The following is a 24,377-nucleotide window of genomic DNA, read 5'->3' on the forward strand; positions in this document are numbered from 1 at the left end:
CTTCAGCATAATTTCTTCCCTCTTTTCCATTTTTGTTTTTATAATCACTGGAAGGAAAATCACATTCTCCTTGGTAAATATTAGCACAAAATTGCTCCCACTTACTGAGTTTGCTGTGTGGGCCGGGCGCCCTGCCTGCTGGTTTATACACATGACGTCATTGAAACCTCATGAAAGCTTGAAGAGGGGGAATTATATTCCCATTTGATGGATTAGGAACTGAGGCTCAGAGCTGCTGAGTAATTGAAACGTAGGCCCCACGAAGAAAGTGTGTTTTTCTGTCTTTTGCTGTTGTTGCTGTCATTTTTAAATTGCCCTGTTTGGGGCACACAGAACAGTGTCTAGCACATAGGAGGTACTCAATAAATATTTTTTGAATGTTAAATGATCTTGCTCACTATCTGTGAATACCCGTCTGTAAATATCAAATCTATAAATATCAAACCATCTGTAAATATCAAGCTGGCTTCTCCATTCCAAAGTGGGCATCTTTAATCATCTGCTAGAAATGCCTCCGGGAGTCTCTTCAATGTGGCTCTTTGAGAGACCTGAGGCATAAATTTAAATGGGCAGGTTGAAACGGGATGTTTGTCCCATTGTTCTTGTGAGGACACACCTTTTTATATAAACTTCTGAATATCCTTTTTTCCTCCCCTGTGAAAGGATCATTGCTACTTTTTTCATTGTAAACATTACACAAGCTCATTGAGAAATAATAATATTACAAAGTGTAAAAAGTCAAGACAAGGATCAGGGAGAAGCAAGGGAAATGTGTACCTTTGGTGCAAAACCTAAGGGGAGGGCAAACACGAACAAAATTTTAGTTCACTATTTTTAAAAATAAAAATGAATGCAAAAATTCCACGATGAACAAAATATCAAAAATGTACATAAAGATGAGATCCATGGGCCGGAACGAACGTGTGGCAAGGGAGGCGCTCACTCTTGGGATCATGGGGCACACAGTCAGATCCCATCTGTATTAAAATCCTAATATTTTGTTCACCGTGGGCTTTTCCCCCTGGAATTCTTTAAAAAATTGCATTAACATGTTATTTATTTTGATAACTAAGTTTTGAGGGGTCACTTCCTTATATTTGGTACCTAACCCTAATCCCAAACCCAATAGAATATGAGGAGGGGTTGCTCCAAATGGAAGACCACACTCCCCCAACTGATGTTCGGAGAACTATTTTTCAAACATCTGATTTGGCAGATGTTCTTTTATCCACACCACTCACACCCTTTGGAAATATTTTGTTTTTCCATATTTTTAAAAAAGATTTTATTTATTTATTTGACAGAGAGAGATCACAAGTAGGCATAGAGGCAGGCAGAGAGAGAAGGGGAAGCAGGCTCTCCGCAGAGCAGAGAGCCCGATGTGGGGCTCCATCCCAGGATCCTGGGATCATGACCTGAGCCAAAGGCAGAGGTTTAACCCACTGAGCCACCCAGGCGCTCCTTGTTTTTCACTTTTAATAGATAGTTAACAGAGGGACTAGTGACCAGAGCATTGTTTTTGAGGGACCACAGGACAATCCGAGTTATGGGTATCCCAGAGTTATTTAATCAACTCCCTGTTTATTAAATAATGTGTCAACAAACATTATTGTACATACTTACTTTGCCCACTTACCTGATTTCTTCTTGGGGTACGTTCCCAGACTTGGAATTGCTGGACCAAAGAGTCTGTGCTTTTAAAAGCAATGAAGGCTGTTTGGAATCACTGGTCGTTGAACTCAGCCCCTTTCCGCAAGGTTTACAGAATTTATTATTTTTTTAAGTTTTTATTTCAATTCCAGTTAGCATGAAGCATTATATTTGTTTCAGGTGTACAATTTAGTGACTCGACGCTTGTGTACATCACCTGCTGCTCAGTTTTACGGAGTTTATTTTTAATGCATTTCCTTTTCTTTGGACAGGGCCAGGAGACAAAATGTCATCAACTTTTTTGCCGGTATCACGGGCTCCTGAAGGTAAAGAGGAAATCTGTCAATGAGTTCTTGCTTTGTGCCTGGTATGGTCAGTCTCCATGGTGGATTGGGAACATAGCAAAAGGAGAACGGCACACAACAAGCATCACACGTGGCCTTTCTATGTCAGGAGTTTATAAATGGCTTACTGAGAAGAGAGATTTCTCTTCCAATTTTAATCTGCAAAGAAAAAATCTTCACATTGGAGAGGCGTTAAATGGTCATATTTGGCTAGATTGGTAGGGAATTTCATGATATAAAACAACTCAATTATTTGTCATAATAAAAGACATGAATAACCACATTTTATCAAAATCTGTCCTCTCCTTTCCTTTTCCAACCTTTCTCTCCTCCTCCTGCTTCTTTAAAAGTATGCAAGGAATTCATATTTATCGGTATAGAAGGATAGCTTCTTTGTCACTGACAGGTTTGACAAAGCTTTGAACATTGGATAACACCGAGAGTGTGTTACAGGGGACAGGCGTTCCATAGGCACTTTCCGTGGGCTCAGGGAAAGTCACACCATAGATTCTTCTTCAGAGACTCTGGAAGGAACCAAGCCCACACCTTCTTCTTAGACTTCTGGCCTTCAGGACTGGGAGAGAATCCGTGCCTGCTGTTTTAAGCCGCTCTGTTTGTAGTAACTTGTGGTGGCCCCAGTTCCACGTGACTAGGAAGTCATTCAGGTGGAGAGAAGGACTGGCTAACAGCCAGTGCTTAGAGTGAGTTTATAATTCTGGAAACTTGTTAGAGTGGGTTGAAAGTGGTCCCTCCAAAATGTTAGCTCTCCGTGTCTTCAACCCTGTGATGTGACCTTATTTGGCAAAAGGGTCTTTCAAATGTAATTGAGGTAAGGATCTCAAGATGAGATCATCCTGGACTTAAGGTGGGTCCTAAATCCTAAATGACAAGTGTCTTTGTGAGAAAAAGAAGTCCCTGTGCACACGGAGGCAAAGATTGGAGTTACCCGGCCAATGCATGCCTGAAGCCACCAAAAACTGGAAGAGATGAGGAAGGATTCTCCCACAGAGCCTTTGGAGGGAGCACAGTCCTGCTGACTTGATGAGGGATGCCTGAGCTCCAGGACTGTGAGAGAAATTCTCTTGTCTTAAGCTGCCAAGTTTGTGGCCATTTATTATGGCAGCCATAGGAAACTAATATACTTGGTGTTTGGAGTTTTACTTTTTTTCTATTTCTTTATAACCAAAAGGAACTTGGGTTTGGAGTTGGAGGGGAAAAAAATATCTTGTCAATCCAGGACACTGAAACCTGGTCGGACAGAATTTAAACTCAGGCATTCAAGATTTTAAGCCACCTAGGGTGGGGTGGACAGTAAGTTTGCGAGGTTTTTCTTGGGAGGAGAGAGGGTTGGTTGAGAGAAATGTCCATCCTACCAATGGTTCGCCCTTTGGAGGACATCAGCGGTCCCTTCCTGGGATGTCAGGCCTAGCTCTGGCCTGAGAGTATAGGGTACAGGTCATGAACTCTGGCAATGCCACTCAAGCCCAAGAACCTTTGGGTCCTTGACTTCTGTTGCCTCCTGGGCCTCAGCCTGTTGGCTATGCCCTTCCATACTCCTGCTGTCTCCAAGCCCAGCTGCCTGAACCCCTCTGACCTATCTGCTCATGTATTATAAGGCCTAAGATTTCATGTATTGTCTTGACCTCTTTGATGTGGCCCTATATGGCAGGTGGTGTCCTCCTCCCTGAGCTGTGAGTGTAAGTGACTAATAAACCTCTATCTATCTCATCAGTCCAGTGTGGAGTGTCGTATGTTCAATCATCTCATACTATTTGGGGCAGGAGATCCCTCCTTTACCAACAAGGTGAATCAGAAGCTCAAAGCTTCCACCTCTGCAATTTTCTTTCTTCCTAACCCATTACCCACAGAAAAACGTGCCTGGGGTTTCTATCCCAGACATTCCCACTTTCCCAACTGAATCCCTGGCAAACAGCTCATGCTCAGACAGCCTTTAAGCTCCAGCCAGTAACTCCCGGCCCTGTTGTTTCTTTCAGCCACTTAGAGAGGAGGGGCACTTTCAAGATACTCTGGTATTTGGGAGGTGAAAGTGGTGCAGGGGCTGGGGCAGGAAGGGGGGTGCGTTTTCAGTTGTCCCTTCCTCTTCTCTGACTTAAGGTGTCAGTTCTAAGCTCCAGAATTCCTACTTTTGGCTCTTGGTATCTGAAGCTAAAATTTTTAGCCCCAAGCATTAAAAAGCCAGAAAGAAAGAAAAAGAGAGAGACCTTTTATCATTTCAGATTTTTTTTTTAAGATTTTATTTATTTATTTGACAGACAGAGATCACAAGTAGGCAGAGAGGCAGGCAGAGAGAGAGCAGGAAGCAGGCTCCCTGCTGAGCAGAGAGCCCAATGCGGGGCTCGATCCCAGGACCCTGGGATCATGACCCAAGCCGAAGGCAGAGGCCTTAACCCACCGAACGACCCAGGCTCCCCATCAGATTTTATGAATAAAAACAAAAAGTTCATTCAGAAATTCAGTTGACTTCTCCCTCCCTCCCTTCCTCTCCCTTTTCTTCACCAGCCCCTTTATGGCCAGGCTTCTTTTTTTATTAAGTATTTAAGTCCATGCTTTGTACTCACAGATACATGCCACCATCACCACAGTCGATTTTAGAACATATTTATCATCTCAGAAAGAAACCATGTGCCCCTTAGCCCCTAACGCCCATCCAGCCCTCAGCAACCACTAATCTACATTTTGGCTCCATGGTTGTGCCTATTCTTGACATTTCATGGTATATAATGGAATCTTATAATGCAGGGACTTCATGTGGCTTCTTTTACTTAATATAGTGTTTCCAAGTTTCATCAGTCTTAGAGTATGTATCCTTCTTACGGCTGACTAATAGTCCATTGTATGGATATACCACATTTTGTTTACCCATTCATCGGTAGATAGATATTTGGGTTGTTTCTATCTTTTGACTATTCTGTATAATACTGCTATAAATATTCATGCACAAGTTTTCATGTGGACATACGTTTACATTTCTAGGAGTGGAAGGGATGGGTCACATAGCAACTATATATTCAACTTTTTGAGGCTGTTTTCCAAAGCAGCTGCACTATTTTCCCTTCCCATTAGCAGAATGTTAAGATTCCAATTCCTCCACACCCTTGCCCATACTTGTCACTATCTTTGATTTTTTTTTTTTTTTTGGAAGACTCTCTAGTCTGGACCGAGGATGTCCCTAAGGGTAGTGACTGTGTCTATTGCTGCCAAAATGGCAGTGTAAGGGTAATAGTACCTATATTTGTAGTAACCAGAAGAAGCAAAATCTTAATGCCTCAAGATAACATCCCACTATCCTGTAATTGGCCCCCTTCTCTATTTACACAACAAATATAGACTCATTCCCCGAAGTACTAAGCACTGTGCCAAGGGAAACAGACAGATTAGCTGTGACTTCTGCCCTTAAGATCCAGGCCCTGAATCTCTACCTCAGTTGGAGAGGCAAGGGCTGCCTGTGCCCTCCACCTCAGAGACCTACCCATCCACCTGCTCCTTCTGGTGGAAGCCTTTTCCTTCTGGTCAACAGAACAGGGACGACAGATGTTTTTCTTTTCCTTTTTTTTTTTTTTTTTTTTACAGATAAAGGAAAAGATGAACCAGTCAAAAAGGACAAGCCATATAGGATCTTTTTCAAAGATCTCTTTCTTTTCAAAGAAAATGAAATGGCAGCAAGGAGAAAGGTAAAGTTTTATTAAAAGCCCCCTCCAAATTAATGTTAGAAATTTGTCTTCTTATCCTTCACTTTTACGAACTCTGCTGGGTGAAGACAAGGGGTCAGGTGTGGATGTGTGGGTCACCCGCTATGCTGGGGCATAAGCATGCACAACAGGAAGAGCATCCAGCCCATGGGAAGGACCCAATGATCATTGCCTCCTGGGGGAAGACAGACACACTCTGACCAACACATATGACACTTCATTGCCCATATTTTTTTTTTTTAAGATTTTATTTATTTATTTACTTACTTGTCAGAGAGAGCGAGCGAGCACAGGCAGACAGAGCGGCAGAGAGGCAGGAGAAGTAGGCTCCCTGCCAAGCAAGGAGCCCGATGTGGGACTTGATCCCAGGATGCTGAGATCATGACCTGAGCCGAAGGCAGCTGCTTAACCAACTGAGCCACCCAGGCGTCCCCATTGTCCATATTTTTCCCCACATTTTCTCATTCCTGAAATTGGGATCCAACTTCTATAGGTGGGACGCCATGCACAACAGGATCTGCATCTGCAGTGCATCTGCATCCAATGATATCTTAGAGCTGATACATTACAGTAATAGAGCAAAGGACATGGACATGTAGAGAAAGGAGTGAGCATCTTTGTTGGAGAGGATGGTGGTGGTGGTGTGTATGTGTGTCTGTGGTTGTCTCTGTGACAAGTAAATAAATACATGCACAAAGACATCACTGAAGAGATAGCAAGAGCTGAATTGTTAAGAATAAGTTAAAATTTGCCAGGCAGATACAGATAGAGAATGCATATGTGTGTATTAGGGAAGAGGGCAGGGAAGGAAGAAGGAACAAAAGTGGAGGACGGAGTCATTTTAGAATTAGTTGGTATGAAGCTAAATTAGAGATGAGGCTACCAAAGCTGTGTTTTGCAGTTAATCTCACTACTTATATCATTATACCATTTAATACAAGAGGTTTGCTGTCCTTATTCCTAGAGATAAAGAGTGATTATAGGATTTTTTTTTAAAATCCCATTTGGAATGAAGAAGTTATCTTGAAATGCTCAATAACAGATTCATCTGTAAGGTGAAGGATTTATGCTTGTGTTGTATAGTTTTATTGAAAGTGTCCAAAATTAAATTGAGCAAAGATCCATGAACTTCAAAGTCTGGTTTATTTATGTGTACTTGGGAGGTCCTTTTCCTCTCAAGTTTTCAATTCAATTCCACAACCAGTCCTTTCAAATCAGTGGAATTTCCAAGTTCCTGCAATTGGGCAAGACAAGGATTAAAAAATAAAAATGAAAATAGGGGCGCCTATGGTGGCTCAGTGGGTTAAAGCCTCTGCCTTCGGCCCAGGCCATGATCCCAGGGTCTTGGGATCGAGCCCCACATGGGCTCTCTGCTCACTGTTCAGCAGGGAGGCTGCTTCCCCCTCTCTCTCTGCCTGCCTCTCTGCCTACTTGTGATCTCTGTCTGTCAAATAAATAAATAAAATCTTTTAAAAAACATGAAAATGAAAATAAAGCCAAAACCCTTCCCAGGCTCATATTTATGATGTACATGTTTAGTAAATGTTGAATGTCTTTATATTTGTGCTCAGCTTCGTAAGAGAAAGAATTGTAAACTCCTTCAGAGATAAGAACTCAAAGTTGCTTGCTTAAAATATCAGTAATGAGAAATGTACCAGTAATGAGAAAAGACTTACTATAAATGATAGTTTTATATCTGATCATTATTTTTAAAGACAACATTATTTTGGCATATTAGAAATTCTTTTCAACTTGGGCAGGAAAAATTTATAAACCGCAGCATGAAAGTCTACCAGAAGTCTACATTTTCATCTCGAATGAAGAGTCGTTCACACCTGGGCCAAGTAGCTTTCTACTCTGACACAGATGGTGGCTCATTCGAAAAATTTGGGCTAGATCCCTCTCTTATTCTAAGATTAACAGAAGGTAAGTCTAGATTACTGTTTAAGAATATTGTTTTGAGTATTTACTGTTAATGTCAGGTTTAGGGGCTTTCTGGAGGTTAAAAAGAAAAGTATGCTGTCTCATACTCTGGTTGGGGGGGGGTGTGAATGGAAACTGAGAGTTGGGACAAAATCTATTTTAAATAAGAAAACATATTTCTAAGAAATACACTGTTACTCATTTTCATGGCTCTAAGGAAGAAAGTCATTGCTAAAATGATACAGTATTAAAGGTTATAGCTACAGCCATTTAAACCCATTTCTAAATGTAGAAATATATAGAAACTTTCTAAAGTGAAGTGTTGATTTTCTGCACCATACAGCTCATATATCCAGAATCAGGAAGCTAATAGAATTAAATAGGTTTTCCTGTTGTTGCAAAAATACAACCTGTTTTAATGGCACTTGAGGGCAACAAGGTAAAATATTACAGGATATTAATTATTGCTCTATGAAAAGGAACAATATGGTAATCAAAATTTCATTGACTTTTCTTACTTATCAGATCAAGAAGTGCTTACAAATGAGATAGAAAGCAGTTTAAGTGTGGTTGAAGTGATTAATGATAGGATGATGGGGTCATAAAATCTTCCCCCAGGATGAGTCTTAACTAAATTTTTAAATTAAAATTAAAAAGTAAGGAACAAAGGAAGGGAGGCAAAGAGGAAGAAAGATACATCGAGTGCCCAGGATTTGCTGTGGTAACTTAAAAATTTGGTAACTCTGCCAAACTGTGATTCAAAAAGAAAAAAATCTTCAGAGAGCAATAAAAAAGAAACACTTGGGAAAGAACTTTGGAGTCAATAATTAGCGTAGAAGAGGGGAGCCATGTTAACTTTTTTAGATCTTGGAGGTGCGTATTCTGCACTATAGTTGTACAAAGAAGTGCAAAAATGTCAGGCAACATGGCGGTATCAGTGACTATACCGTGTTTAGGGTAAAGCTAGCTTCAGTCTTGTGTCTCATAGCTCATCTCTGTAGAATGGTGAACCCTAAGTTATCAAGAGCACTTAAAATTATACGTGACATGCTTTTGAGTTCTACACAAAGTGGCGACCTTCAAAAATCCATGCCACAGTACCACTTCTGAGAGAACAAGCAAATATGACTTTGCAGATGACCCTATTCAACACCAGGCTGGTTGACAGAGGGGTTACTGGTCTCTTAACAGTAAATGAAATACACTAGACTCTTAAAAGGAAATGGTAAAATTGTTTGGTATTATCCAACACCATCTGAGCTCTGTCAGCAATGGAAATCAGGTTGTCAGTTTCTGCTGATTACACAGATAAGGACATTTGGACATTTTCACTGAAAATAAAGAAATTCCCCTCAGACTTTCTAATCATGATTTGATTTGGTGAAGCGCCCATTTACCAACATCACGTTTCCTGCCTGAATTCTGATTAAAAACAAGCCTATGTGGTATAAAATGAGCAAGTGACCCTTACTTTGGGAGCCCAGTTATTTTATTCTTGTGTATGTGGTAGTAGCCAACTGCTAGATCACCTCAAAGAAATTACGCAGGCAGCTGTCACAGACAGATAGTTGAGCTTCGTCTTAGAAGTGCTATCTCCCCCTCCAGGGAGCCAGAAGCCTGACTGTGGTTTTACTCCAAGGGGCGACACCACTGGATCACATCCCCAGTGAGTGGTGAGATACTCTGGTGTTGAAGGACACTAGTGCTTGGAAGATGGTTTTATCATACATGGTCTCCTTGTTTCAAAAACCCTTCTGGATAGCTAGAAGAGCCAAAGTGGAAAACCCACTATAACCAGTCTATTTACCAGAATAAAGATCACATCAGAATCTTTCAGAATTACCAGAATAAAGATCACAGAAAGAATAAAATCACATCAACTCAGCCAGATAGTACCATGTTAAAGTAGCCTAAAATGGTAAGCATGACTCTAATATTTAGTAAATGGACAGTATAGGATCTTTAAAATTGAAATGTATTCCAATTCATGTGACCCATCATAAGTGATTGAACGAAAGCGACAGTAAGCACTTTCATGCTTCTTTTCTACTAAAAATATTCTTTAGGTAAATTGAACCTGAATCTGATCAAATAAACATGGGCGATTGAGCATATGTTAAATAATACCATGAGGATGCAATCTGCCAGATCCGTTATACAGGAAATTTTACAGGGAAATTGGTCTGGTTTTCATTTTGGTTTTGTTTTTTAAAAGAGGGAAAGAGGGGGTGGGAGAGGGGCAGGGGATTGGAGAGAGAGAATGTTAAGCAGACTCCATGCCTCCAAGGAGCCCAACGTAGGGCTCGATCTCATGACCCAGAGGTCATGACCTGAGCCAAAATCAAGTGAAGCGCTTAAGTGACTGAACAACCCATGCGCCCTTGCTCTGTTTCCTTAAACCAGTAAATGGCATGGAGAAAAGGTCGTGTGTGGGTGGAAGTGGGTAGGGATGGCAGTTATAGATAGAAAGTTGACTTTAGGGGCTATACCAACCAAATTGATTTGTGTTTAGATCTTAATTTTTTTAATTCTAAAAAATTATTTTTGAGACCACTGGGAAAATTTGAACCCAGACTAGGTATAAGATGATACTACGGAATTGTTCATTTTGGGGGGGATTATAGCTATATTATGGCTATGTTTTAAAGCTTTTTTATCTGATGGAGTTACATACTAAAGTATTTATGGATTAAATGATAATGGTGGCTTGGATTTGCTTTAAAATATTCCAGTGAGGGGGGAATGAGGGATAGCAATAGATGAAACAAGAGAGATAAGATGCTGATTGTGTTGAAGTAGGTGATAGGTACAGGGCAGTTCATTTTATGAATGTTGAGGATTTTTTTTTTTAAGATTATATTTATTATTTGACAGAGAAAGAGCACAAGCAGGGGGAACAGGAGAGGGAGAAAGAAGCTCCCCACTGAGCAGGGAGCCCGATGCAGGGCTGGATCCCAGGACCCTGGAATCATGACTCGAGCTGAAGGGAGGAGACACTTAATGACTGAGCAAATCAGGCGCCCCGAATGTTGAGGACTTCTATAATAAAAAGGTTTTATGTATTAAAAAGAAAACCATTATAGCTAGGTGCTTATTATCTTCACATGTTACTTTATCTAATCCTCAACAAAATGCTGTTAGATGTTTCTCTTCTCCTCCTCTGATGAAATGGCTCAGTGGGATTGAATCACTAATTAAAGGTCACTAGGTAGATGCGAAATTCAAACCAATACTTGTCCGACTCCAAGGCTTATTGTCACCCATAATTACAGAACTATTTTTTATGATTAAAATAATCATTATATTGCTACTATTGATCTGGAAAAATTAAGTGATTACTCATTGCAATTGTATTTTTAATAATAGCTAACAATTGTTAAGAAGTTATGTGTTGGGGTGTCTGGGTGGCTCAGTCAGTTAAGCTTCTACTCTTGACACACTGGATGTGGGACCTGCTAAAGATTCTCTCTCCCTCTCCTCCTGCCCCTCCCAGCTCATGGGCTCTCTCTCATTCTCTCTTTGTCTAAGAAAAAGAAGTTATTATGTTTTATAAAATGTTGCTTCACTTCCTTCTTCACATAATACCACTATGAGGTAGAGGTAATAGTAATCACCCACTTGGACTAATTTTTGCTGTGGTCATAAACCATTCCTCAATTTCAGTGGCTTGCAACAACATAAGTTTATTTGTCATTCACCTTTTGACGTTGGTGCTTTTCACTGGGCCCTGCACTGAAGGAACAGCCCCTGACTGGTATGTTGCTGGAGTTACAGCAGAGGGAGGAAAAGGGAACCAGTGGTGGTTCTTAAAACTTCTGCCTGGAAGCCATCCAGGTCACTGCCACTGGCGTTCCATGAGCCAAATCAAGTCAGTGGTCAAGCCCAACACCAGTGAGGGGAGGGGGAGATGATCTTCTTCCGCAGAGGGGCAGGAAATAGTTTGGAACAATAATACAATCTACCACAGTTAGGATCCTCATTTTTACAGACAAAGAAACTGAGGCTTGGAGAGGGTTGAGTAATTTACTCAGGTCCTCATAGCTGCTAAGAGGCGGGGGCAGAATACGACCCAACGGGACTCTGGGCTTCCCAGGGCAGTACGGGCTCACTGGTTATTCAGGAAACATTATTTTATTTCTACTTTTATCTATGTTTTAATCAGGAGACTTTGTTCTATACCAAATTCTGTTTGTTTTTCATGAAGTGAACATTGTTGAAATGCAGCCTATATGTAATTTTTCCAGAATGAAGAAACCTTAAAAGGAAACTTAGTCTTTTTTATTATTAGATAGTAAAGCTAGTTGTCATCTTTTTCCTTCCTGCCGTAAATTTGGTTTGTGATCCCCACACATGTTTTGCCAAAGGACTTTGGTTTGATATCCTGATTGGTCAAAACACCAAGATTTAAAACAGCTCCGTCTCCTTCAGCACGGGCTTCGGAGTCATATGCCCCTTCTGCCACGTGTTAGCTTTGTTATCTTGGGCAAGTGTCTTGACATCTCTGAGCTCACATACAGGATGGCTTCAGAAATATCTACCTCACTGGGGTTATTGTTAGGATTAAATAAAATGATTTATTTAAAATGTCTAATAAAGTTCTTGGAATATGATGGACACAAAATAAATGATAGTTACTATTAGGAAATTAGTTTTTTAGTGATTAGAAAAAAACTTTATTTGAAGGGATAGTAGTTTTTTAAGTCAGATACATACCATATACAGTAATTTAATTATATAGCTTTTATATTATAGGCGCTCTTGAGGGATAATGAACTAAACCTAGGTCTATTTCAATTTTCTTTGAAGGTGCGGACACAAAAAGGACTATTCATGAATTTATTAATGACCAGAGAGACAGGTTTCTGCTGGAGGTAGTAAAAATAATTTTTTTTTCTCCCAGTAGTCAAACAGAGGACTTCTGGCAGAGCATTGCCAAATTTTCACCTCAACAGCTTCTTTTTTTCATTACATGCTCCAGATTTATTGCACCTCTGATCCTTTCCTAAAACAACTTCAGTTGGGCTTTTTTCCTCAACCTTCCACCAAAACTGCTTTTGTGAAGGTTCTCAGTGACCTTCCCATTGCCAAGCTCAAATTGTCACCTCACAGTCTTGCTTTTCCTTCCTTTTCCTTCCCAGCAGCAGTTAGATCATTCGGTCCCTTCCTCTTTCTTGAAATGTCTTCTTCGGCTGGTTTCCAGGACCCACAATCTCTTGGTTCTTCCTCGTCACTGGCTGTTCACATCTTCACGGTTTTCTTTTCTTGTTCCTCCTCTCCTGGATCTCCAAATGTTGGACCACCCCCAGACTCACCCCTCATCCTATGCTCTATCAACCCTCCTCCAGGCCCATGGCTTTAAATTCTACTTTCCTGTTAACAACTTCCAAACTTACTTCTCTACCCGATGTTCTTCCCTGAACTCCAGACTCACAAAGGCAACTGTAGTTCTTAACATCTCTGGTTAGACGCCCAGGAGGCACCTTGGACTTCCCATTTCCAAAATTTTGCCCCTCCTATACTCTTCCCTACCCCGGCAAATCTGCATCTCATGGAGTGCCCTATCGTAGTGAGCAGCAGTTTCATTTTTCCGGTTGTTTAGGCCCAAAACACTGGAGTCATCCTCAACTCTCCTACCTACAACCCACATCCAAATATGCTTTCAAATGTATTTTTTCCCAATATACCCCACACTACTTTTCATGACCTCCCCTGCTGCCACTGTTACCGATATCACTTGCATGAATTATTGTTACAACTTCTGAGCACTGGTCTGCCTCCACTTTTCTCCCTACAGTCTGTTCTCCACATGCGTCCCACCTCTACTGAAGACCTGCTGACTTTGTCTGGCCCCTGACTCCCCAGTTGTTATTTCTTTAAAATGATCTCATTTACATATTTTAAATTCATTTATATTATAATGTATAGGATTTTATTTATAATTTCTTTTTCATGCATGACATTAAAAACCATAGTGAATTCTTATATTCTGTAATAAAAAAAATAAATGCTAGATATCAAAGTTGTATTGGGGGATTTACACAGAGTTCTTGGAGGCTGGTTAAAGACCCCTACCCTTGGGCAGCTTGGCAGAATGTGTCATAGGCATAGCAGGGTGAAAACCTCATTGTTCTGGGCTGCTTCCTAATAGAAGAGGCTTTGTGACTACAGACCACCCAATTTCCCAATGGCCAGAAATATTGGAGGGCTACTGTGGATCATACCAGGTAGACCTCCTCTTTGGAGGGATACATAGTTGTTACTGTTGTTGTTGTTTTAATTTTTATTTTTTAGGCTACAGCCTGAGGGGATATGCAGCTCCTTTTGATTTTGGGGAACCATATTGAGCCTCTTCATAAAAGTGAAAAAGAAGAATGAGTCTCCCTTTTAACGGTCCCCAAATAAATTCCTTCGTAAAATAAAGGCTATGGTCTCAAGACTTGGCATGCTATTATTTCTAATACAAGTGATCGCTTTGCAAGTTACTTTCCCCTTTATTAGCAGACTGATGAAATGTACTAGCAATGAGCTGGAAATGTGGCATAATGTTGCACTTCTGTTTTCCATATTCCTAGTATGCCCTGTCAACCAAAAGAAATACAATTAAAAAGTTTGAAAAACACATGGTGGCAAAGGAACGGCAACTCACAAGAGCCGAAAAAAAGCTCCAAGAAGACGCAATGGCCTTTGAAGAGTTCCTTCGAGAAAATGACCAGCGATCTGTAGATGCTCTTAAAATGTTCGTTTTTGTTACTTGGGCCAAATTGCCTTTTCCCCTCCCTCTTTCTTTTTAGTTTCTCAGAATACAACACAACACAAAACAAACTAACTAATGCCTGTTACTTTTCAGTGCAGCACAGGAAACTATTAACAAACTCCAAATGACAGCAGAGCTCAAGAAAGCCAGTATGGAGGTACAGGCCGTGAAAAGGTGAGCCCTGGGCACCATCTTTTCCTTCTCAAATGTCCCAGCCCCATGGAAACTTCCCTGTGCCCAGCAAGACATTCATGGGAATATTCCTTATCAGCTGATGATTTTCTACATATAACCTTATTTTTAAACAAGTAATCTGTCTCTTTTAAATAAGGACCATCTGTCTCTGCCTGGATATCAGAGCATAGTGACCTCTGGCCGAAAAGTTTCTGTGACTTGTCAGTGTAGAAGCCTAGGAACTGGTTGAAAAGAAGCAAGCCAATGTTAAGAGTGTACCACAAATTATTTTCTAAGTGCCGTCTTTCATTCATCTGAAGGTGTATTTCTTTTTTTTTTTTTTTAAGATTTTATTTATTTATTTGACAGACAGAGATCATAAGTAGGCAGAGAGACAGGCAGAGAGGTGGAGGCAGGCTTCCTGCTGAGCAGAGAGCCCGATGCGGGGCTCGATCCCAGGACCCTGGGATCATGACCTGAGCTGAAGGCAGAGGCTTAACCCACTGAGCCACCCAGGCGCCCCTGAAGGCATATTTCTTTCCACATTTTTAACATCTCTAAAATTGGGATTCATTTTTACAACCATCTCTCAACTATAATTGGCAAGATTTTTTATAGTTTTACTTAGTTGAACCTAGAATTGATATTAAAAGCCAGAATCTATAATGACATATTTACAGGAAGGAGAGTTGGGATAAATTTATACCACCCACCACTTCCCCCCCACCCCAAGCCTGGATGTTTTCTTCCGTAGTCAAGGGTATCTCACTTGGTCTAATTTTAAATATCTAAAGAAGCTTCCTTCTATCATCATTCTTGGACAGTAGTTTCATGACCCAGGAGACACTACTCTTGGTGTCAAGTCATACTATAACTTCTTTTGTTTTCTTTTTATCTTTTTTGAGGATTTGATACTTACCCTTCCTCTAAAACCAAGTCCTAGAGTTTTTGGAGAAGAGGACAGCAGCTTGTCTAAAATATAGCAAATGAACCGGATGGTAGTTTCTTTGAAACCAGTTGATATTAACAGAATGTGTGTTTTCAAACACATCCTGGCTCCGGAGCCTCTTCTATTTTAGAAGCCTAAAGTTGAAGTTATTCCAAGGTGGAGCATTCCCTTCCGCCTTCACTCTGTCGGGTAATTAGAAGATTCTGTTCTATTTGTGGAGCCAGAGTAGCAGCCGCTGTGCCTGCACGGAGTCCTGTGTTTATGCACAATGGCTACCCAGCGAACAGCCCTGCTGAAAAGAGCTGGCTTAGTGTGTATGTGCATCATCATCCTAGAAAGGTGCAAAAGGTTATGAAAAACAAGCTGGGGACAGCACAAAGGATGCAGGCGCCTGCTATTTATTTCCTTTTTCTCTCTGTGGCCTGGAGATGGCCCGGGAAGGTTGTCCACTGCAGGTAGGGATGGGCATCTGTTTACAAAGGGGAAGGAATCTTGTTCTGAAGCTTTTGCCTGAAAGCTGTGCAATGCTAGCCATTTCAACCCTGTTCTTGCAGGGCCTCTGGGAGGATTTCCAACTAAAAACAAAGTGGCAGTAGCATGAGGGGCCCCCAAGATCTTGGAGCGTGATGCATAAGCCAGCTGCTTGCTGCCTCTTGAATCTTGCTCCCATCAGGGAGGAAGGAGGCACCGCCTGCAAGAAGTAGTGGGGCTGACGCTGCTGGGGTAGGGGACACTGCTGAGGATGTTGAAGAGGGCATGATTGAGGACACTGGGAAGAAAATGGGTGGAGCTCTCTTTCATGAGGGCCCTGGTGGCTATTTTAAACATTCCTTCAAGGTCCACTTTGTAGCACGATTATGGGAAAGCAGTGTAAGGCTGGGGAGAGCGTTCAGTCCAAGTCCCTGGGTAGCGGAGGCGAGAGCTTGGGCCTCTGAGTCAGCCGCAGGCGCATCTGAGTGCTGGCTCTGCCTTTACTAGACAGATGACTCTGCAAGTCGTTCATTTCTTCTTCCAAAAGGTGGGAATGGTACCGATTGTAAAGTGCTGTACAGAGAAGGCGATGGTATCCGTCACGCTCCTGCGTATTGCCCACTCCATAGTAGGAGCTCGCTCGTGTTAGTTTTCTTTTTCTTCTCACATAAGTCCCATCATCTGCTGCCTACTAATTTCTTCCTATGCCTAAAATTTAATACGAGATTTCCCTCAGAAATAAGAGTAAAATTGCATCAGTCTATTCCTTGTGTGTATATCCTGGGCATGTTTTATTCAGTAGCACTCTTATGGGTTCTTTTCTCATCTTATCTTCTTCTTTTTTTTTTTTTTTTAAGATTTTATTTATTTACCTGACAGAGATCACAAGTAGGCAGAGAGGCAGGCAGAGAGAGAAAGAGGAAGAAGCAGGCACCCTGCTGAGCAGAGAGACCGATGCTGGGCTCGACCCCAGGACCCTGAGATCATGACCTGAGCCGAAGGCAGAGGTTTAAGCCACTGAGCCCCCCAGGCGCCCCTCATCTTATATTCTTGACACCCATATTTTTATGACCCTACTTACAATTTTTGTTATATAAATTATTATTCAAATACATAATCAAGGGAACAAATTTGGTGAAACCTTTCTTTTTTTAAATGAACATGCTTTCACATGAATATTTCTAATGATATCTTCATTTCTTTTGAGTAGTGAAATAGCAAAAACAGAATTCCTCCTTAGAGAGTACATGAAATATGGATTTTTTCTGCTGAAATTGTCTCCAAAACACTGGCAAATCCAACAAGCGCTGAAAAGGGCGCAGAGGAGAAAGAGTAGAGAGAGCATGAATGTCAGTCTTCCGGTACTAACAAGTGAGTCACATGTTCTTAATTTCAATTAAGTAAATATCCCTAATTTTCAGATGTTTCAGTATTTATTTGAGTAATTTATTAAACAGTCAGAATTTGTTTTAAGCAGAACCTGAACAAGAATTCCCACTATCTCTGATATATTTTTTTTAACATTTTATTTATTTATTTATTTATCTAAAGAGCAAGTGTGTGCTAGTGGGGAGAGGGGCAGAGGGAGAGAATCCCAAGTAGGCTCCTCACTGACCATGGAGCCCAACGTGGGGCTCCATCTCAGGACCCTGACTGAGACCATGACCGGAGCCGAAATCAAGAGTCAGTTGCTCACACACTGAGCAACCTAGATGCCCTGGTGTTACTAATCTTTTAAAGTACTATATAATATGTTATCACAGAGTCTCAGAAATTAACACCCCATGGTACTTGTATTAGGAAGTCAGCTCAATGGACCAAAATAGATCTATTATAGGTAAGAATCGAATAAGTGAACAGAATACAAATCAAAGCAACACTGGGGTGACATGGACCAGACTTCTCCTCCTGCTTAAAAAAAATGTGAAAAATATATGAAGGTTTCAGGCATCAGGCATCAAGGAGAGAAGCAGAGATATCCTTGAGAGAGGAGAGACAAATGAGATAAGCCAAATGATGGTCTCAGCATAGTGCCTGGGGAGCATTTCCAGGATGTAGCAGAGGAAGGAGGAGCCCAGCAGTCCCCATGAATTGCAGAGACGGAGCTAAGGATATATATAGGGGCTGGAGTTCCCAGAGCAGAGTCCTGGAGAGGAGAGAGCTACACAGAGAGTTCTCTCCGGAGTCTTCAGCTGAGGGCTGATCCTGAGACTCCTGGGTAAGAGCATTTACCCCACAGAAGCGAGTAAACGACAAACCAGGGAGAACTCTTCCAGAGAGCTGATGGTTAAAGACTTCCCAGCACAGCAGCGGTGGCTGTCACAGCTCACTTTGCTGTTATTAAGTTAAATCATGTGTACAGAGTATTGAGCACAGTGATGGCACTTGGTTAAACTCAACACAGTTTGACGAGAGAGAAAACCTATAGAAAGGAAAATCAGGAAGTAATTGCATTTAGCAGCTTAAACTTCAGTGCTCCTAGACTTGTCCTTTAACTAGAGGATACTTAGAAAGCAATGAGCCCCTCAGTCTAGAGGAGTGAATGGCTGACGCAGGGATTATAGAAGTTATCAGGCTGTTGAGTGAGGCAGGAAACAGGGACCTCCTTGTGCCCTGCAGGTCAGTTCCCCTCCATTCTGCCATTCTGCCCTTGCCTTCAGCAGCATACACTTGCTTGTTACAATGCTCCCATCCTATACTTCTGTCCTTGTATCATGAGACAAACCTCTCAGAAATGTTTTCCCCTTTTTTCTCCCCCCCCCCCACTGCTTTTTTCATTTCTAGAATTAAATACAACGAAAACAGATGGCAGTACTGAGGATCCCAGGAAGATATCATTTTCAGATGACTATTATGTGGAAAGAGATCGCCAAGGTAATACCAGAGATTTGGGACCTCATTCACAAAAGTAAAACCAGGAAGGTGCCCATCTCAAATTGGAAATCCAGGACCTCTGAGCTAACCTGGTAAACAAATGGTGTTTGGTCCCAGAATCCCTGGGACCGAGGCGTTCCATTTCTTTCTCTCTGACATGATTACAAGACTCCGGGGGTGAGGGGAATGAAAGGACACAACAGGCACAGAAGTCAGGGGCAGAGAACCGGCACAAGACACCCCTCCACAAAATGGAACAACTGAAGTGTTCATCATTTTTATTTTTTGCCTTTTTAAAAAATCTGTGATTATACATGAAATATACCTGGTTAGGTTTAAGAAAAAAAAGGACCAGGATTTATACTTCACAATTTATGCCCCTGATTTGGGACTATCGATAGTTATATCATGTTTTTGATAGTACGTACCCCGCACCGCCACCGCACCCCACCACTACCTTTGATTTTTTTTTTAGGCCTGGAATCCAATTTCATTAGAATAAATAAGCTCAGGCATCTATTAGCTCAGGCATTCTATTATTATCATTCTAATAAAAAGAATGGGCATATCCATGCAGAAAAAATGAATATCTTGCACCAAATAACTAGCACTCATTTCTAATTCTATGTTATTTCTTTTCATCTCCACCATCACCAATGACATGGACTTTGGCTGGACATTATGAATAGGAAAACCACACAAGAAGTCCATTCCAGAGAGTAAGAAATCATCTGTATCAAGGTACAGGACTTACTTCATTAACTCTCTTGGAAATGTTTTTCAGAAAATATCCCTTTTAGCCTTTCTTCAACATAAGAGACCACCTACAAATACCCGTCCTAACAGATACGGGAGGTGGTGACTGCCATTTCCGGGTGCTCCAGAGGTGGCTGAGTTCCCATAGGCCCCCGCGCATTCTTTGATGAGTGCCTGTCACTGCTGTTTGCAGAAACCACTTGCCCTCTGCATCCTGGGCCTGGCTCTCTCAGAGAACTAAGATAAGCTACTCTGCTGACTCCTGCATTTGCAGTTTTACCACATCATTCAAAACTGCTGCAATTGGATCACAAAACTTTTTTGTTTTGCCCCTTACATGATTGTTGACTCGTTAGCACTCATTATTTAATAAATTACTAGTTCTCAACCCTGGCTATTTAAGAAAACATATTGATGACCAGGATGGGTACACTGGCCCCCAGGAGAGGATCTGGGCCAGCAACACAGTATCCATGACAATCACACATGACAAAAGTCAACACAGACATTGTACTCTAAATTCCAGGGACCCTGAGGTCACTCCACTTCTGTGGCACTTAAGAGTCACTGTTTTACTTTGCTTTTATTAATTAATTTTTTTTTGAGATAGTTGTAGATACACATACAGTTGCAAGAAATAATACGGAGAGATCCATGTACCCTTTATCCAGTTTCCCCCAATGGTAACATCTTGCAAAACTGCAGTACAATATCACAATCAGGATATTGGCATTGGTACAGTCAAGGTACAAATAAATACAGAACATCATCACAAGGATTCTTCATGTTGCCCCTTTGTAGTATATCCACTTCCCTCTCTCTTCCTCTCCTTAAGTCCTGGAATCACTAATCTGTTCTCTATCGCTTTGATTTTTACCATTTCAAAACTGTTACATAAATGGAATCATACAGTACGTAATCTTTTGGGAATGGATGTTTTACGGACCATTCATTCTCTGAAGGTTCATCCAAGCTGTTGGGTCTATCAGGAGTTGGCTCCTTTATATTGCTGAGTAGTATCACAGTTAAACCCTTGCACAATATGGGTTTGAACTATGCACTTTCCCTTATATGTGGATTTTTTTGATAAACATAGTATAATATTGTAAATGTATTTTCCTTATGATCTTCTTGACATTTTCTTTTATTTAACCTACTTTGTTGTATGAATATAGTATGTAATACATATAACCTACAAAATATGTTAACTGTTTAAGTTATTGGTAAGGTTTCAGGTCAGCAGTTGGCTATTAGTGGTTAAGTTTTGAGGGAGTCAAAAGTTATATGCAGATTTTTGACAGTGTAAGGGTTGTTACAGAGTCAACGAGAGAAATGGAAATGATGTGCACACAACAAGCTGCACAAAGATATTTATAGCGATTTTATTCTTTATAGCCCCAAATTGGAAACAATCTGGATGTCATTCAGTGAGTGGATAGTTAATATGTAGTGTGTCTATACCATATTATCGTATCGTATATATCTTTCTCCATGTTCCCACACTTTATTTTCCATGCCTTAAAGGGCAGCTCCCATTTTGTTCCCTCAAACTCAACACAAACAAAGCAAATATTAATTTTTTTCTTAGCTCATCCTTTAACTGTTTTCCATCTTACTAGGATGACTTCCATTATTCCAGATTCACAGACTACAAATGTTGGAGTCATCTCTGTCCCTTCTTTTTTGGCTCTGGTAGCTCTTTCTACTCATGGTTCCCAGGATTTCATTCTTTCATGGATCTCTAGATTTTCCTCCCATCTCCAGCTCATTTACTCACTCTTCCCTTCATCACTACCTTCTACTTGAACATGTTCATTACCTAGATCACACCAACAGCCACCTTACTCTCTCTAGTCTCTGCCTCTTTAATTTTCCAATCATTTTCAATTTATCCTTCTTAAAGGATTTTTCCAAAGCCTCTATGCAAACCACATAATTATTCTTTAAGAGTGTACCTCATCTCCTGTCCCCCCAACCAACATTCCTCAGCCTGATCAGAAGATATTTTAAAAAGATATTTTTAAGAGTAAAATCCACTCTTCAAAAGAAAAATACTGTGTTACTCTGGGAACAAGCTTTGTTTTGAGCACTAGAGCACATGTTTAGTTTGTCAAGAAGACTGCATTAAAAGAAACAAAACAGATGCAGCAATGTAGGTTGTCATGTGTTTCTTTAAAAAGATTTCTTATAAATGCACCTCAAATAATTGGTACCATATGGTTTGGCCCTTCCTTGTGGTCTCACTTGTTCAGATATGTCACCCCTGTCTGGATGGAATCTGATTTTCTTTTGCATATGTATGGGATCCACTGATTCCTGCAAACAGTGGTTTCCTAAAAGGCTAAAAAGGCTACTGAAAAGGACTACATTATAGTTAGGTTCCAAAGACAATTTAGAAATGAAGCAAATCTGTTGACTGAAAGTGGCTCAGAAATCAGACGTTTTTTCTTTTACAGCCACACTGAGAGCATCAGTTCAGAAGACAGCTCGGAATTATTTTTAGAGAATGATATGGACTATGATCTGGTAACAAGATTATCTTTTTTAATTTAAATACTGTATTTGGTGACGAGAATAAGAGCTCATTTTTTTCTTTTTTTTTTTTTTTTAAAGATTTTATTTATTTGAGAGAGAGACAGTGAGAGAGAACATGAGTGAAGAGAAGGTCAGAGAGAGAAGCAGTCCCCGTGGAGCTGGGAGCCCGATACAGGACTTGATCTTGGGACTCTGGGATCATGACCTGAGCCGAAGGCAGTCGTCCAACCAACTGAGCCACCCAGGGGTCCCTAGAGCTCATTTTTTTCTTTTAAAATTAAAATTTCCTAGGGGCTCCTGGCTGGCTCTGTTATTGTCTACCTTCAGCTCAGGTCATGATCCCAGGGTCCTGGGACTGAGCCCCACATCGAGCTCCCTGCTCAGTGGGAAGTCTGCTTCTCCCTCTCCCCTTGCTTGTGTTCTCTCTCTTGCTGTGTCTCCCTATGTCAAATAAATAAATAAAATCTAAGATGGTGGAGGAGTAGCAGACTGAAATGACATCAGGTCGCAGGAGTTCAGCTAGATGTTATCAAACCATTCCAAACACCTACAAATTCAACAGGAGATCTAAGAGAAGATAAGCAGCAATTCTAGGAACAGAAAATTGGCCACTTTCTGAAAGGTAGGATGTGCGGAGAAGTGAATCCTGGGCGATGGGAAAATAGACAGTGGGGGGCAGGGCCGGATCCTGGCAAGCAGCAGAGCAGTGGATCACAAAATCCGAACTTTTAGAAGTCTGCTCCACTGAGGGACATCGCTCCAGAGGCTAAGTGGGGGAGGGGTAAGGGAGGCGGTAAGCCCTCGCAGGGCAGTGTAGTCTCAGGACCTGCAGGGTCACTGAAAGATCGGGGGTGTTGGAGTGTGGCAGAGCTCCCAGAAATTGGAGTGGGGGAAGCCAACTACAGAGACAGAGTAGAGGAGTGAGCTCTCAGCTCGGAATTACCTTAAACTGTGATCTGCGGCACAGTTGGACCACTGTTCTTCGAGCAGGGACCCCACAAGTGGCAGGTCTGGGAAGACTCACCTTCCTCCTCTGGAAACAGGAATCTGCTGGGGTTGGAGACTCCAAACAGGGCTGTGCATCAGAGATAGAAACGCTCGATCACAGGCTGGGTGAACCCAGAGCAGAGCCGGAGACCAGGAAGATGGGAGTGATTGACCCCTTTTCTCTGAAGATGCACTGAGGAGTGGAGACCCAAGCTCTCAGCTCCTCCCGGCTGGAGATTGGGAGGCTGCCATTTTCATTCCCGTTTTCCAGAGCTCTACGAAAAACGTTCAGGGAACAAAAGCTCCCAAGAGAGAACTCGAGCAGATTTCTTAGCCCAGCCCCTGGCAAGGGTGGTGCAATTCTGCCTCAGGCAAAGACATTTGAGAATCACTGCAACAGGCCTCTCCCCCAGAAGATTAACAAGAACATCCAGCCAAGAACAAGCTAACTGATCAAGGAAAACAGCAGAACTCCAGAGCTAGGGGAAAGCAATGCATGAAATTCAAGGCTTTCTCCCCATGATCCTTTAGTCTTGCAAAGTAAAATTAAATTTTTTAATTTTATTTTTTTCTTTTTATATTTTTTAAAAATTTCCCTCTTTCTCTTTTAACGTTTTTTAACTAGTTTATCTTAACAATCCTTTCTAAAAAATCTTTTTAAACCTTCATTATTATAGTCATATTTTATCCTTCGTTGTATTTAACCTTATTTTTTGTATACATATAGGGTTTTACTTTTTCTAAAAAATTTTGGGATATAACTTCTTCTAATAGATCAAAATATACCCTAAATCTAGTACAGGCTTTGTTCTAGTCTCCAGCCTGAGCACATTCTCGCCCCCACTTTTTTTTCTTCTTTCTTTTTCCAACCAACTTATCTTATCAATTCTTTTTTTTTTTTAGAACGTTTTTAAATTTTTCATCTTTACAGTCATATTCCATCCCTTCATTATGTTTACTCTTATTTTTGTATATATATATAAGGTTTACTTTCTTTAAAATTTGGGGAGGTAGTTTCTTCTAAGAGACCAAAATACTCCTAAAATACTCTTAAAAATACTCCTAAAAACTCCTAAAGTGGGTAGCTCTGTATATATATATATTTTTTTTTCTTTTTACCTCCTTTCTTCTCCCCTCAGTTTGGGGTCTCTTCTGATTTGGTTAGCATACATTTTTCTGGGATCTTTGCCACCCTGTTAGTATTTTATTCTCTTGTACATATATTCTTATCTGGATAAAATGACAAGGCA

The 24,377-nt window shown here is 41.0% G+C and overlaps 1 protein-coding gene across 1 annotated transcript in view; it reads left to right on the forward strand.

The window, feature by feature from the left end:
- The first annotated feature begins 3,042 nt into the window (after positions 1–3,042).
- Positions 3,043–24,377, forward strand: part of CCDC38 (coiled-coil domain containing 38) — a 39,623-nt gene continuing 18,288 nt past the window's right edge. The window contains exons 1-10 of the mRNA XM_059404453.1: positions 3,043–3,061; positions 5,343–5,686; positions 7,465–7,630; positions 12,434–12,498; positions 14,200–14,363; positions 14,475–14,555; positions 17,186–17,346; positions 18,760–18,849; positions 19,987–20,072; positions 21,946–22,131. Coding sequence (XP_059260436.1) covers positions 3,043–3,061; positions 5,343–5,686; positions 7,465–7,630; positions 12,434–12,498; positions 14,200–14,363; positions 14,475–14,555; positions 17,186–17,346; positions 18,760–18,849; positions 19,987–20,072; positions 21,946–22,131 — 1,362 coding nt within the window. The remainder of the gene's footprint in view (positions 3,062–5,342; positions 5,687–7,464; positions 7,631–12,433; positions 12,499–14,199; positions 14,364–14,474; positions 14,556–17,185; positions 17,347–18,759; positions 18,850–19,986; positions 20,073–21,945; positions 22,132–24,377) is intronic.

Source organism: Mustela nigripes, chromosome 6, assembly GCF_022355385.1.
Source record: "Mustela nigripes isolate SB6536 chromosome 6, MUSNIG.SB6536, whole genome shotgun sequence".
Taxonomy (NCBI): Eukaryota; Metazoa; Chordata; class Mammalia; order Carnivora; family Mustelidae; genus Mustela; species Mustela nigripes.